This window comes from Borostomias antarcticus (genome assembly GCF_949987555.1).
Source record: "Borostomias antarcticus genome assembly, chromosome: 9".
NCBI classification, from domain to species: domain Eukaryota; kingdom Metazoa; phylum Chordata; class Actinopteri; order Stomiiformes; family Stomiidae; genus Borostomias; species Borostomias antarcticus.
In genome coordinates, this window is record NC_140242.1 from 20,089,467 (window position 1) to 20,106,526 (window position 17,060).

A 17,060-nucleotide genomic window follows, 5' to 3' on the forward strand; every position below is an offset into this window, starting at 1 on the left:
AACAGAACCACACATGCAAATGCAAATGTAATATACCTCACCCCCGGGATTATTATTATTGCTATAGCAAGTACAGTAACACACCCATGTGTAACCAGGGTTATTTATTTATTCATATCCATGTACAAAATCCATCCAGACCGGTATCTATCTTATCTTATCTTTATCTATAGGGTATAGAAATGGTACCTCTTGTGTAATTTGTAAATGTATAATTTGTAAATTGAGTACTGGAGTTTATCCATTCAACATTTGACTGTGACTGTACACCATGCGTTACATGTGACAAATAAAAAAAATCTTGAATCTCGAATCCTCTCACAGACACAGTCACAAAGCGCTTCACAGATTTAAAAAAACAACAAACAGACAGGAAACAGATAAAAGTACAATACATTACAGAGACAGAAATCTTGAGATATATAATAAAATACAATAAATTACAGAGATAGGACATAAACATAGAAATACAGACACATGCAGCTAGACAAATGCCTGTACCAACAGATTAGTCTTCGGCTGCATGTGTCCACAGAGGCTGCAGCTGTCCGCAAATGTCCACAGAGGCCGCAGCTCTTAAATCCTATGTAACGGCTTTCTTCAGAACGACGGTTACGTATTGTAACCCTAGTTCTATGAGTGGAGCGGAGCCCCACAGGGCAAGCTCCTATTGGCTTGTGAAACCTAGCCAGCTACATTGACTGAAGAAAAAAAAACACACGCACCTGTGTCCAACCAGGTCCAGTGCACCACTGTATAAGCGAGCTTCGCCTGCACATCTGCTCCTAGCCGAAACTTTCAGCGAGCAGACTGTGGGTTCAGCAAAGTCTGCACCTTGTGGGGCTCCGCTCCACTCATAGAACTAGGGTTACAATACTGTACATAACCATCGTTCTATTTCGTGGAGCTCCGTCCCACAGGGCTAGCTCCTATTGGCATAAGCGGAGCTACACGACCACACCATACACTCTTGCTGGAACGTTAACAAAAACTGTCCAACCAAGACACGAGCCAGTGCCCCATGGTCAGACCATACTAACAGTTGGCCCAACCCAAGCACTGGCCCCTACCTGCCGCACTCAGCTTATCCCAGCTGAGGGCAAGGAAAGGTACGTGGGGGGAGAGCTGGACCGGAAGTGGTTACACCGTAACATAACCTGTCCGAGCCTCTCCCAGCCCCAAAGGGACAGGAGCGGACAACCGCTCACCCGGCGGTCCTGCCCGAACTCATCATGTCTAATGTTGACTCCCACTAGCGGCTGTGCCCAGGACAGACGTCACAGAGACAGACGACATGGACGAAAGGTAATAACGAACAAAAGGAGACGGTGATGACCAAGTCGCCGCCACGCAAATGTCCTCCACAGCATCTAGCACAAGTACATCGGTATTGTGTTAGATGCTAAACTGAAATGGGACCTGTGGTCCGACCTTCTGAGTAAGAAGATACAACAAATAATGTACTTCTTAAAGAAACTGCTGTCCTTTAACGTTCACAACAAGACGCTCAAAATGTTTTACAGTGCTTTTATTGAAAGTGTCCTGACCTTCTGTATCAGTTGCTGGTTTTGTAATGCCACTGAAGCACAGAAAAGCTCTGTCAAGAAGACTGTCACAACAGCCAGTAAGCTGTTAGGGATCATGCTTCCAAGTATGGAATGCATTTACAAAGAAAGAATTGTAACAAAGGCAAACAACATTGTGAGCAATGAGAGATACCCTCTTGCTTCATCTTTTGAGTTGCTGCCGTCAGGGAGCCGATACCGTGCTCCTTTTTCTAGAACCAATAGAAGCAAGTTATCTTTTGTCCCACAGGCCATCAGACTCCTTAATAAGTAATGGAATATATTCTCTTCCTCTGGGGCTAGGGTTAGGGTTAGGGCTAGGCTACAATGTCCAGCTGGTTGGAACGTTCTTATATATGGTGCCTCCTAAATGTCTCTAACCAACTAGCCAGACACACCATTGAACAGGGCAACCGACGTGGCCACGCCCCTCGTAGAGTGTGCCCGAACAGCCCCAGGCAGAGGGCGAGCCGTAGTCTCCTAAGACTCGGAGATGCCCTCACAAATCCACTGGGAGAGATGCTGTTTAGACAGAGGTGAACCCACCGTCCCCGGGCCGTGACACACCAACAACTGGGGCGTAATCCGGACCGCATCTGGACGTAATCCGGACCGCATCTGTGCGCTGAACATAACAAGTCAGCGAACATAGGGGCGGCTGTAGCTCAGTTGGTAGAGCGGGTCGTTCAATGATCGAAGGGTCAGCAGTTCGAATCCCAGCTCCGACTGTCCACATGTCGAAGTGTCCTTGAGCAAGACACCTTACCCCAAATTGCTCCCAATGAGCAGGTTAGCACCTTGCATGGCAGCTACCGCCATTGGTGTGTGAATGTGTGTGTGAATGGGTGAATGAGAGGCCGTTGTAAAGCGCTTTGAGTGCCGCTAAGGTGGAAAAGCACTATATAAGTGCAGTCCATTTACCATTAGGACCATACAGGACACAATAAGTGTAAACGAGCCTCTTCCTCATTACCATGAGGCGGAGGATAGAAGGCTCTCAGCTTCCAATCCTGTGCAGTGACCAAACAACCCAGACTTGAGTTAGCAGTGAGAGTTGAGAAGGACGCCCTTGTTCTCGACAGGCAGACCGGTCAACGATAGCCACAGATGGCATTGCTGGATGACAGAAGTGGCCATCTCACACACCTAGGCAGGAGGCAGAGACTCTCACAAGCCGGTCGACGGCCCCGGCGGCTTCGTCCAGCTTCCAGGGAAGAGGGGGTCTGAAGAAGAGGTGGTCAGCTGGCCGATGTAGCGACTAACAATAATCGCCAAAGCGACTAACAATAATTGCATTTAACGTAGGAAAAGCCAATGTACTACTACTTGCCAGAAGTGCATCTTCTCTCTAAAACAAGTGACTTAGAGCATAATCTAGTGCTGAAGACAAAGTGCAAGAATAGCAATCTAAAGTACAGTGCAATACAATACAATACAATAAAATACAATAAGTGCTTAGGAGGGAGTACTTCTTGAAGAGATCACCTCACCTGCAGCTCATTCCCTCATCAGCCCCCCTGTGGATTCATCATCTCGTTCCCTGACAGATTGTCTTGTGTGTTTTTCCAAGCTCTCCCGTGTTTTGTGGCTCTGTCTGTTTTCTGACGTGCCTGTTTTGTGACCCTGCTTGCCTGCCTCTCGGGTTATTGGTTACCTGCCTGCCCCTTGTCTGACGGTTTCTTCTGTTTTTGACCCTTGCTTGTTTTTCGACCAAGTAAATTGAGCCTCCTTTTCGATTTTGGTGTATCTTATTGGCATGCTCTTTGGGTTCCTTCTTGCCACCCTTACAACTACTGCAACAGGTAATAGGACATTAGGGCAATTATTCTTAAAGACCACAATGTTTTTTTTTTTTTTTTTCTCATTCAGTGTATTTAGCCAATACAAAAATGAACAAATGTATTTATACATAAATGAACCTCACTAACATTAAATTATCATGTAAAATCAAAATAATGTGTTTATCAGGAGGCTCAGCACCCAAGACTCTTGTAATGAAATGAACGTCAATCATGAACTTGAAGGGTCAGTTTATCTCATTGAAGATTCGCCTCAATTCTTCACAGCTGGGACACAAACACAATCATTCATGTTTAATCTAAGTATATTGCATAATTACAAAGTATATTACATGTTTACAATTGGCTTTAGAAAACATACTACTACATAATACATAGGCTACACAAACTAGAAAATAGGAGCATGTCTCTCTTTTTTAGGGCCTTTTTTAGCGATGCTCCTGCCCCCCTCCCTCCGGCCTCCCTGGCTCCAGGCCCTTCTCCTGCCCCCCTCCCTCCGGCCTCCCTGGCTCCACGCCCTTCTCTTGCCCCCCTCCCCCTGGCCTCCCTGGCTCCACGCCCTTCTCCTGCCCCCCTCTCTCTGGCCTCCCTGGCTCCACGCCCTTCTCCTGCCCCCCTCCCTCCGGCCTCCCTGGCTCCACGCCCTTCTCCTGCCCCCCTCCCTCTGGCCTCCCTGGCTCCAAGCCCTTCTCCTGCCCCCCTCCCTCTGGCCTCCCTGGCTCCAGGCCAGGCCTGTGATCCAGCTGCTGCTGCTGGGGGTCCTGGATGGCACTGGAGCTCCAAATCAGTTTACTGAAGCAACGGCACTGAGGCTACTGGATCACAGGGCAGGCTCCTTGACTTCCCGGAGGATCACTATTCTCTCAAAAGATGCTTAAAGAATCTCTAGAATATATAACAACTTGCGGTTTTGACTGATTTGCATGAGTGTGTGTTTGGGGGTTGTTAATCCAGAAACAGGGAGGGACCATACAGCCAAGCCAAGTGATGTTGTCTCTCTCTACTACATCAGGCTACATATGTGTCTCTCCAGAGGTGTCTGTTTGAGGGGTCAGTGCCTCTGTAAGGTATTTGGGAAACAGGCTGAGTGCTGAGCCATAAGTACAGAGTGTTCATGGGGTTGGATAGATGGGGCTAGATGGCACACTAGACTAATAGATCTTCCATTGTGTTCAATAATTGGCGTGCCCTCTGAATTGTGATTGTCCTGGTCTAATGTATTTGCTGATTGTCTATGAAGGACATTTCCCTCAACAGCAAATGAATCGGACTTGCATCAGTGCTTGACGTGGGCTGGAGCTGTCTGGAGTGCAGAAGACCACTGGCTCCTCAGTTTTTGTAGCTTATTTCTATATAACAAACATACAATAATACATGCTTTGAAACTTAAGATGCACTTAATCTACAAACAGACGAAAGCTGAATATAATTGTTGGTGTAGGCCTAAGAAGAATGCATGTGGACTCTGGCGTGCTCAGGTCACAAGGCCTGGAGAGCAACCTCAATGTTTCAAAGCAGCTCTGGGTCAAATCCACATCACAGAATAGCTGTGTGCACATCCAACCTGTACTTGACAGGTCAGGTACAGGATAAACCATATTAATCTATAAGAAGAACTGCGCTATGGATTATAACTCCCAGTTCTTTTTTTGGGCAAACTGTATGCTTGATTAAAGTGTTGGGAGCTATAATCCAGCGTGCAGATATCCTTTCCTCTGATCAAATACATATCAGAAAATAGTCAAGGTGCCCTTGATCTACCAAAAGACCAATACAGAAAGTAACTATTTTAATTTGATTGGACCCTCAATTTCTAGTTTTGGTTAAAAAAACAGGGCACCCAGCTCCCCCCCTCTTAAAGAGTGGCTAATGGAATAATCTTTATTACATTGAATAATCAAGGGTCCCTCGTGCACAATGTCATTTGTGAGTTCCTGGGAAAATATTCGACTGGGGCGACTTGGAAAAAGCCAGCTCCTTTCATCCCGTGTCAAGCACAGGAGAGCAACCTGCTGGCAGCCCGAGAGCTGCGTGTCCAAACGACAAATGCGTTTACTCCAGTCAACCAGCAGAGGGCGCTAACGCAACACAGTCCCCTCACACGGCTCACAAACAGAGATTTGAACGGTCAGGCTCCCCTCTCCCATCAGCAACCCAGAGCCTAAGTTTTGAGTGCGAGCTGATCTAAAGGGATTGGACAGGTGGAGGAAAATGAATATAACATTCTCCTGAAGTAATCATTTAAGGAGTGATAGCATTAGTATAGTAGGCGATTAGACTTATTTCTGTCTTTGAGAGAAACTAATGAGTGAAGAGTGTGTCTGGTAGCCAACTGCACCACAGCCGTTCTCTTCCCAGTGAAACAAACAATGCTACAACGAAGCTCAGCATGCATGTGTGTGTGTGTGTGTGTGTGTGTATGTGTGTGTCTGTGTCAGACACATTTCTTTTTTTTCTTCTCTGAGCAGTATTCCGATGGATAGAATCGGATTCTCAACCCTCGTAGGGGCCGCCGGGCCGGACGGGGCCTTTTGTGTTCCAGGTGTTGGGAGGTGTATTAAAAGCATACAGACGTGAAGTCGTCCTGAACACACAGTAACACACGTGTGAGTGAGACAGTGGGGATCAAGCCAGCCCTCTTCTATGATCTTCAGTGAAGGCTGAATGGTTTTCATTACCTCGGTGCAGGGTGATAACTCGAGGGATGTCATGTGAACCAGGAGACCACATGTTCCTGCTTCACACCTGGATACGTTCCTACAGGAGACCAGGGGACGAGAGCCAACGCTAGGTTTTGATGGGGACATTTGAGCATGTTGGTGTGTGTGTGTGTGTGTGTTGTGTGTACTATTGCATGCGTGTGCTTGGGTTTTTGTGTGAGGGAGACATACAAGAGAGAACGAGCGAGGGACAGAAAGAGAGACAGAGAGAGGGAGAGAGAGAGAGGGAGAGGGAGAGAGAGAGAGAGAGAGAAGGGATGACTGCCTACATTGCCAAACAGCTTCTTCATATTTCCCTTCTAGAGGAGCCATAAAAGCACAGTTAGCGTCAGCCTGACAGGCATTATGCTAGTCCCCCTGTCAGGCTGTCACATAATTATACCTCCTGTCTCATGTCACACAGCATTCTCTCTCTCTCTTTCTCTTGGCATGTCTCCCTCTCTCTGCTTTGTGTGTGTGTGCGTGTGTGTCTGCGTCTGTGTGCATGTGGGTGTTTGTGTGTGTGTGTGTATGTATGCGTATGTGTGTGTGTGTGTGTGTATACTGATGAAGGAGGAACACAGTGAGAAGCGACAGCTAGAGGAAGTCATATTAACCCCGGTAGTGAGAGAGAAAGACGTTTATTGGGTTCTGGTGTGGCGCAGCCAGACGAGCTGTCAGCCGGTACAGCTACGCACAGACAAGCAAACTGGGGATTTCACAAAGGGAGGGTACTGTTTCAGCACTGCACAGAACAAAGGCATGTCAGATGTGTGTGTGTGTGTGCGTGTGTGTGTGTGTGTGTGACCATGTGTGCCTGTGTATCTTTCTCTCTGTGATCTTGTAACCCGTCTAATGAACTAAACCAGCCAGTGTTATACCACAACTCAATATAGAGAACACTGCTAGCTACAGAATGTACTCTGTCTGTCTGTCTGTCTGTCTGTCTGTCTGTCTGTCTGTCTGTCTGTCTGTCTGTCTGTCTCCCTTCCTGCATGTATGTACTGTATGTATGTATGTATGTATGTATGTATGTATGTATGTATGTATGTATGTATGTATGTATGTATGTATGTACTCACTCAATATATGCACTGTATGTATGTATGTATGTATGGACTCACTCAATATATGCACTGTATGTATGTATGTATGTACTCACTCAATATATGCACTGTATGTATGTATGTATGTATGTATGTATGTATGTATGTATGTACTGTATGTATGTATGTATGTATGTATGTATATATGTATGTATGTATGTATGTATGTACTCACTCAATATATGCACTGTATGTATGTATGTATGTATGTATGGACTCACTCAATATATGCACTGTATGTATGTATGTATGTATGTACTCACTCAATATATGCACTGTATGTATGTATGTATGTATGTATGTATGTATGTATGTATGTACCAAATGCACTGCAAGTACAGTATGTATGATATAAGTAGGTAAAGTGGACTGTATAGACGGTAACAGGAACACATTTACATTGGTCAACAATGTTACTGTATTGACAACAATAGCAAAATGTGTCAGTATTGACAAATCCTCTAATCCTATTGACATAATCCTGATAATAACAAATATGTCTGATTAAAGCAACGACAACACAGTTCCAACGGTTGTAGAGAATAAAAGACGTCGAACGTGAACGTCGACAGTCCCGGCAGTTCATCTCGCACCCTCTCAAACTGCCCTCCCGATGCCGACCCCTCCCACCGCCACGGTGGCTCCTCCCCCTTAGCACAGCATCCCTCCAGAGGATCCAGTCTAGCCCTTCGCCGCCACCTTCTGCGCTATAATGTGCCTCATGGGGCCTCAAGGGTCCAAGAGCTCATCCTTGGGGAATACCTCTGTTGCCAATGTTTGCTGTGTTGTTCTTACACACGCCAGGGATGCAGATGGCGGCCTGTGCAGAGTGTGTAAAAGGGTTTTATTGTCTGGCAGACATGCAGGCTCGGTGCAGGTGCAGGTCCATAGATGTAAGTACTTCATAGGCTTGGTATTCTACTCTCTCTCTCTCTCTCTCTCTCTCACACACACACACACACACACACACACACACACACACACACACACACACACACACACACACACACACACAACTCTCTCTGCTCTTCCACTCTCTCACGCTGGTTTTAATAATGCATGTTGTTTTGTTGTTCAGCACTGCTGCTGGGATTTTAATAGAGCTGGCAGTATACTGCCGGTGCTTGTAATGAGCGCTGTGTGTGTGTGTGTGTGTGTGTGTGTGTGTGAGAGTCAGTCCTGTTATGTGTAATGCCGAGTCCTGAACAACAGTGAAGGGGATCTTCATCTTGTCGTGGTACTGTAGGGTACTGCAGAAGGAGGGTTCTGTAGGAGGAGCGTTCTGTGAGAGTTCTATGTGGGTTCTACATATAGGTCTAGGATATACCATAGGGGTATATGGCTGCCCTGTGTGGTCCGTCTCCAGGGCTGGTCAGTGAGCATAGAAGCTCAGGTCAAAGGTCAACAGCGGGTGTGTTTGTCCCAAACTCAAACCTCAAAGGCAGCAGCGCTAGGGTTCTACTTTTGGGGGCGGGTTCTAGGCTTCTGTGGTTCTCGGGCCTTCAAGGTTCCGTCATCCTACACAAACAGAACGCGGTCCATCGGCGGTGGGGGCGGGGGCGTCCGTCCTGGGGGCAGGTGGCAGCGGAGGGTTGGAGGTGGTGGCGAGGGGGGGGGGGGTAGTGCGGTCCTTCTGCGTGTTTTTCGATGGGGGCGCTCAGCTGCACTCTTCGCAGGCGCAGGCCAGGATGTACCTGTAGGTGGCGGTGATGCGCAGCCCCCCCGAGCAGCGCAGACGCACGGCCTTCAGCTTGGAGGTGTGCGGCCGGCAGCAGTAGCAGGTGCTCTTGAACGGCTGCTTCAGCGTCGAACTGAACGAGATCAGCGGGTCGGAGCGTGACGTGTGGCTGCAGTGGCCCTCGCACCGGGCCAACAGAACCATCTAGGAGAGGAGGGGAGAGGAGGGGAGGGGAGAGAGGAGGAGAGGATGAGGGGAGGGGAGAGGAAAGGAGGGGAGTGGAGAAGAGAGGAGAGGAGGGGTGGGGAGAGGGTGAGAGGAGAGGAGGAGGGGAGAGGAGAGGAAAGGAGGGGAGGAGAGGAGAAGAGAGGAGGGGGGAAAGGAGATGAGGGGAAAGGAGTGGAGGGGAGAGGAGAGGAGATGAGAATGGAGGGATGAGAGAAGCGGGGGGAGGGAGGGGAGAGGAGAGGAAGGCAGAGGAGAGGAGGGGAGGGAAGAGGAGTAGAGTGGAGGGGAGAGGAGAGGACATGAGATGAGAATGGAGGGAGGAGGGTAGAGGAGAGGAGAAGAGGGGAGAGGAGGGGAGGGAAGGGAAGGGAAGGGAAGGGAAGGGAAGGGAAGGGAAGGGAAGGGAAGGGAAGGGAAGGGGAGAGGAGAGGAGAGGAGAGGAGAGGAGAGGAGAGGAGAGGAGAGGAGAGGAGAGGAGAGGAGAGGAGGGGAGAGGAGGGGAGAGGAGAAGAGGGGAGAGGAGGGGAGGAGAGGAGAGGAGAGGAGAAAAGAGAAATAGATTTAACATGAGTTGGCCTGCAATGTAATTAACTAATGCTCTTTCAGACAACAGGTACTGACAACAGAAACACAGCAAGACAATTGATGTCTTGTCCCGTCTCAGAGGGAGTCTGAGGGAGTTCTGCTGGCAGCTGACTCCCGGGCCGGCCTTGCACCTGGACTGTGATAGGAAGAGAAGAGGGGCCTGCTGCCTCCCTCCTCTTATGATAGCTTTGATCCCTCTGACTGCTCAGGGTTACACCCCCCCCTCCCCACACACACACACAAACACACACACTCACACTCTCACACACACACTCACACACAGACACAATCACACTCCTCACACACCCTCCCACAGTCCAGTCTAGACTCCCTGGCCTGGACTCCCTTCTACCGGTGACTCAGCCAGCGCGCTGTGTGTTCAGCTGACCAGGGGAGTGTGTGTGTGTGTGTGTGCTCTACCGGCCCGGCCCACGGGCGCTGGAGGCGGCGTTCCTCTGTGGCTCGCCACATTCCTGTCGCCTCCCTAAACAGACCTCTGTGTCACGTCCTGCTGTCAGCTGCTGTTTGTGGCCAAACCCGCCTCGTCCCCCTGTCTGACAATAGCCCGTCTGGGACCAGGGGAGGCACACCGGAGCACACACACACACACACACACACACACACGCACACACACACACACACACGCACAAACACACACGCACACACGTGTACACACAAACACACACACACAGGTGGTGACCACAGCACACTCTCTCTCTCTCTCTCTCTCTCTCTCTCTCTCTCTCTCCCTCCCTCCCTCTCTCTCTCTCTGTCTCTCTCTCTCTCTCTCTCACACACACACACACACACAGGTGGTGACCACAGCACACTCTCTCTCTTTCTCTCTCTCACAACCACAACCACAACCACACACACACACACACTCACGCACACACACACACACACACACACACACACACACACACACACACACACACACACACACACAGGCGGTGACTACAGGACTGGAGTCACACACGGGTCAGACCACGAGAGGCTGGGTCCTAATATTCTACTGTGGCGCCGTCTCCTCTCCATTCCTAATCCCCTTCCCTTCTCTCCTTTCCTCGTCCCCTTCCCTTCTCTCTTCTCCCTTGTCAACCTTTCCTTCCCTGAGCCCCGGACAGGCGACCAGGGTGTGTCTCCTCCTGCCTGCTAGGGCCTCACATCACCCACCGTCCAGAGGGGGAGAGGAACCATCCCACTACGAGGAATTTCCCCTTCAGAGGTCGAGAACGAGGGGTGGGGGGCAGAAGAAAGAGATCCAAGAGAACATGGCACGGTGACAACAGCTGGGCAGCAGATGAGAGCCCTACCACCTTTCTCTCTCTCTCTCTCTCTCTTTCTCTCTCTCTCTCTGTCTCTCTCACACTCTCGCTTATCCTCTCCCTCTCTTTTTCTGTCTGTTTCACTAGCACACACATAAACACACCCCCGCACACACGCGCACGCACACACACACACACACACACACACACACACACACACACACACACACACACACACACACACACACACACACAGACATACACACACCCACACACGCATGCACACACACCTGCACGCACACCTGCACGCACGCACACACACTACCCCAGGCCTTGTATCAATAGTGCAAGAGTTTTGGTGCAGGTGGATTCTATTTTATTGACAGAGAGAGAGAGAGAGAGAGAGAGGTGCTTGGGTGCAGGGGTTAAGCACTTTAATCTGCTGTACAATCCAAACGCCTGCAGTTCCTCTATAATCAATGTGGCGTGTAATAGCTCGCTTCACACTGTGAGTGTTTTCAGTTCTGATGTTCAGTTCCAGCTGAGTTCATCTGAACTCCAAGCTTCTGGAACCAACATCACAATGCCTGGAGACCCAACCCAGACTCCCCCACCATCTGTCCACATCATTACTCTTCTATCTGATCCCATCAGATCCTATAAAGGTAGGTACAGTAGGTAGCAAGGTTATAATAGTTAACGAAAACTAACTACAATTTTGAAAATAGGTGTGAAAAAACATTTTAATTAATTGAAATAAAAATAAAAACTAGGCTTGACAAAAAAAAAAAGGTAACTAACTAAAACTGTATTGTGTGTTTACAAAACTAACTGGTAACACTTTACAATAAGGGTACATTAATAAGCATTAGTTAATGCATTATTAAGCTTTAAGTAACAGTTAACTAATGTCTCTATTAACCATTTACTAATGTTATTTATGTTAACTAAGGTTAACTCACCTAACCCTAACCTTAACTGATGTATTAATTAACATTAGTAACATAACCTAACCTTAAATAAGCATTAGTTAACAGTTAACTCATGTTTATTGTGACCCTTATTGTAAAGTGTGACCAACTAACTAAAATAAACAAAAATTATAGAGAAAATGTCCTTAGTTTTAGTCTTTTTCATTTCATACATAAGCCTAGTATTTTGGGTGGATATGAAATCTATCCTCCATTTTTTCTTTAGCAGTATCCCTGTGCAGAAGTAACCTGATGTGAGCCAGATGGTTTGTTTCACATGGAGTGAAGTGATGGTTTGTTTCACAAGGCTCACACAGAAGAAGAAAAAAACTCAAACTAATACTGAAACTAATAAAAACTAAACTAAAACTAAGCATTTTCCAAAAATAAAATAAATAAATAAAACTAAACTGAAATTGAAATTGAAAACAAAAAGTTAAAACATTTAAAAATAAAAACTAATGAAAAAAAGCAAAACTATTATAACCTTGGTAGGCAGGCAAACAGATAGATAGACAGACAGACAGACCTTAATGTGTATTTACATCTTAATACGTCAAAGACGGTCTGTATGTTCTTTTCTAAAAAGGCAAGTACTGATAAAGACCCTGATGTGCTTGTGGTGCATGAGTTTAAATATCTAGGAATCATTATCGATTCACAGCTCTGCTTTAAAAAACAAGTGAAAAGAACCGTGAATAGACTAAAATTTTATTTGTCAAATTTTAGATACATCAGAAATAACTTAACTATTGACTCAGCCAAATCCTATTTTAATGCTATGATTATGCCACATATGACTTATTGTTTAACAAGGTGGGCACTGGCGTGTAGGACCACACTGAAACCCATAGAAACTGTCTACAAACAAGCTCTAAAAACTCTAGACAAAAAGCCCCCCATGTACCATCAATGTAACATCTTGAAGAAATATGATATTCTCATGGGAAAATTTAATGAAATATGCAGGACTCTACCTTGGTCTACAAAATTCTCCCTGGTTTAGCCCCGCCTCCTCTAAATGAGTTAATGAAGACAAACACTAACAGGTGAACTAGAGTGGCTCCAGAGGTGACTGTTCAGTCCCATTCAGAAAAAGCCTTTGGACAGTCAGTGTTTTCATATCGAGCTTCGCAGACCTGGAACATGATACCAAACGTTATACGGGAACTACCAACCTTGACAAACATTTAAAAATCTTGCTACTAGAAAATCAAAACTGCTCACATAATGTATCTTAATTCTCTGAATGTGCTGTCTGTATTTTATGTGTACGAGTTTATTATTGTGTAGAGTGAGTCTCAGGTCAGGTAGGCTACTCTGCCTTATTTCATGTACTGAGGATGGGTGTTTGTGATGACTTCTGTGGGGTCAACTTGATGTTTTTTTCTTTCTCTTTGTTTAATCTTTTTTGTCATCAACCTGCCAAGGGACAACAGATGAAAATTAGCCTGGTGGCTAAATCTGGCCTATTTTTAGATTTTAAATGTTCATTAATATGCACTGGACATGCAAAGATGGATGGATGGATGGATGGATGGATGGATGGATGGATGGATGGATGGATGGATGGATGGATGGATGGATGGATGGATGGATGGATGGATGGATGGATAGATGGATAGATGGATAGATGGATAGATAGATAATAAATGGACTGCACTTATATAGCGCTTTTATCCTAAGTGCTTTACAATGGCCTCTCATTCACCCATTCACACACACATTCACCACACACCAATGGCGGCAGCTGGCATGCAAGGTGCTAGCCTGTTCATTGGGAGCAATTTGGGGCTCAGTGTCTCACCGAAGGACACTTCGACATGTGGACAGGAGGAGCTGGGATTAAAACCGCCGACCCTACAATGAGCCACCCCAGCACAGATAGATAGATAGATAGATAGATAGATAGATAGATAGATAGATAGATAGATAGATAGATAGATAGATAGATAGATAGATAGATAGATAGATAGATAGATAGATAGATATTTTCCCTGAGAAGAGAGGGAAGGTTGGGAGAAAGGAGTAAGAGAGAACCAAAAAACGTCTGACGGGATCGGTTCCACTCGTTTGCAGCAGTGACCGACTGACTGCGACTATCACTCCATCTCTACGCTGGCCGTCACCGTCCATGACGAACGGAGAGATACTCAGGAAGGGCTTCTCTGCCCAAGCCATCACCAGCACCTGAATGACTCTCTCTAATGTATACAGTGCCACTATATCTAGTGGGTCAGAATATCTAGTGTATATAATATCACTATACCGTACATGTAAATGCAGATGACAGTATATCTCACCCCCGGGATTATTTATTATAGCTACAGTTTTTACATAACACACCCATGCCCCCCCTCCTCCCTGGGTTATTCATATACATATAGCATGTACATAATCCCTCCATACTGGTATCTTACAGTATCTTGATACTGTATAGATTGGTACATTTGTAATTTGTAAATCGAGTATTGGGGTTTATCTGTAATGAGCATATCTCGGAGACGGCAGCAACAATTCACTGTGACTGTACATGTGACGAGTAAAAGAGTCTGATCTGGTCTACAGGCTCCGCCCCCTCGCCGACTGCCCTTCGCCGTGAGGCGTGGAGGTATCTGATGGAGAGGAGAGGATGCTGGGAATAAGGAAGTGATGTCAGCCCATAGTTTGCATTTCTTTCTCACTGTCTTTCTCCTCTATCTCATTGACCCTTTGCTGTCATTTTGGTGAGTCATGCTGCTGCTGCTGCTGTGTGTGTGTGTGTGTGTGTGTGTCTGTGTGTGCGTGCATGGGTGTGTGTGCACGTGTGTGTGTGTGTGTGTGTGTGTGGGGGGGGGGGGGGGTGCTGGATATGGGCCACCACACTGCAGACATTTTCTGCGCTCTGTTGGGGCTTATTTTTGGCTGATGTGAGGAACTCACGGTCGGAGAGAGAGAAAGAGAGGGAGAGAGAGAAAAAGAGGGAGAGGGGGAGAGAGAGAGAGAAATGGGTGAGAGGGAGGGGGGAGAAAGAGAGAGAGGGAGCAAGAGAGGGAGAGAGAGAGAAAGACAGAGAGAGAGAGGGAGCGAGAGACAGAGAGAGAGAGAGAGAGAGAGAGACCAGTCCGGGTTGATACAGAGGAGGTCTGGTTTGGACCAGATCTCTGCTCTGATATTTGGAATCTAGTTATTCAGGTGGACCAGCCCTGGACCTGTTATGTTACACTACTTGTTAACAGCAAGGCTGTGGGAGGAAGACTAGCTCGCCTTACACTGTGTGTGTGTGTGTGTGTGTAACAGAGAGAGAGAGAGAAAGAGAGAGAGAGAGAGAGAGAGAGAGACACACACACACAGACTCTCACCTTGGAGTTGCACTTGTAGATGGGGTGTGTGATGGTATCCACAAAGTGGTGTCTCATGCAGCGCTCGGGGTCCGTGTCTCCCAGGCGCGGGTGTCCGCTGTCGGCCTTGTTGCTGGCAGACTGCACCATGGCCACCAGGGGGCCGAAGACCAGGACCAGCACCAGGCCGGACGGGGGGCGGAGCCTCATGGCGCCGGGGTACGGGAACCACGGCCAGGGGGCGAGGGACGGAAGAAAGGACGAGAGATGCTTGCTCTCTCTCTTTATTCCCCTTCTATTTCTTCCCTCTCTCTCTCTCTCTTTCTATTCACTGTGAGAGACGCTCGTTCTCCTCTCTCTGTCTCTCTTTCTCTCTCTGTCTGTCTGCGTGTTCAGTGGCGTGGAGGCGGGGCTGCTATCCCGGGCCCGGCGGCGCTGGTGGGGGAGGGGCTGGCTGGTCCGGGGGCGTAGGCGCGGGCTGTGCAGGCAGGGCTGGGGCTCCGGTCTCTGGGCCACTCCATGTCCCTCATGTCCCCCTGTCTGGATCTGGGGGGGCGGACGACAGGAAAGGAGAGACTGAAGGGTTAGAGGGAAAAAACGTGGATAGATGAAGTGTGTGTGTGTATGTGTGTGTGTGTGTGTGAGAGAGAAAGAGAGAGAGAGAGAGATGGAGAAGTGATCAGGAGGATGCGTGGGACAGGTGAAACAAGGTGAGGGTGGAGACGCTTACTGTCTGTGTGTGTGTGTGTGTGTGTGTGTGCGCGTGTGTGTTTTGGCAATAGAGGAGCACTTGTATGGGTGCCAGTCAGTTAAGAGGATTTACCGTTGAGGGTCTGATGCCAGGGTCGTGTGTGTGTGTGTGTGTGTGTGTGTGTGGGGGGGGGGGCGGGTGAGTGTATGGCATGGCTCAGCTTGGCAGGGCACTGTTTTGTTGTTCTCACAGTCCTACTGCCTCAGCCCAAATTACCATGCCAATTACACACACGCACGCACGCACGCACACACACACACACACACACACACACACACACACACACACACACACACACACACACACACACACACACACACACACACACACACACACACACACCTTAAACCCAGTGCTTTTATTACACTGAGGTGAAACCTAAACCAGACACAAACAGCCTCCAGCCAGCCAGTCTTTTCTCTCTCTGTCTCTCTCTCCCTTCCCCAAAGAGAGACCTTTTCATTAAAACAAATATCTCTCTCTCTCTCTCAACAAAACCTCTCATGACCACAGGCGGAGCGGCGTTGATGTGTTTCGGTTACGTGGCTCGCTCTCCGGGTTTATCGTCCTCCTGACAGTTGCCGTTCGTGTTCGTGAGTGTTTGCGTGCCGACCGCAGTCCCAGTCACTTAGGCAGGTTGGCCAATAAGGATTCTGAGATGAGGAAAAAGGTGGAAAGGTGTGTGTTTGAGTGTGTGTGTGTGTGTGTGTGTGTGTGTGTGTGTGTGTGTGTGTGTGTGTGTGTGTGTGTGTGTGTGTGTGTGTGAGTGAGTGTGTGCATGTGTGACCCTCATGGCTAGTTGCTCTGTGTCTGTAACTACACCCCAGGGCTTGATTTATCCAGAGGAAATGATTCATTTATAAAACGAGACGTCCAAAACTCCGCCTCAGACATCAGTCTTCATCCTCCGCGCCGCTCGCGTTTCCTCGTTCGCACCGAAGTCACGGACAGCACCGGGCTAATTTCAAACCCTTTCCTCCTCCCCTCCCCCCCTCTCCTCCCTCCCCCCTCCATCCCTCCTTCTCTCCTCTCCATCCCTCCATCTCCAGTGTTTTTGTTTCGGGGGTGGGGGGGGGGGGGGGTAATTTAA

General features: G+C 47.9%; 1 protein-coding gene across 1 annotated transcript; it reads right to left on the reverse strand.

Moving 5' to 3' along the window:
- Nucleotides 1-8,826: 8,826 nt before the first annotated feature.
- Nucleotides 8,827-15,429, reverse strand: ndp (norrin cystine knot growth factor NDP; the record flags this gene model as incomplete). Its single annotated transcript, XM_084442887.1, has 2 exons — nucleotides 8,827-9,051; nucleotides 15,241-15,429. 2 exons carry the CDS (start codon nucleotides 15,427-15,429, stop codon nucleotides 8,827-8,829), a joined length of 414 nt encoding a protein of 137 aa, XP_084299013.1.
- Between the last annotated feature and the right edge of the window lie 1,631 nt (nucleotides 15,430-17,060).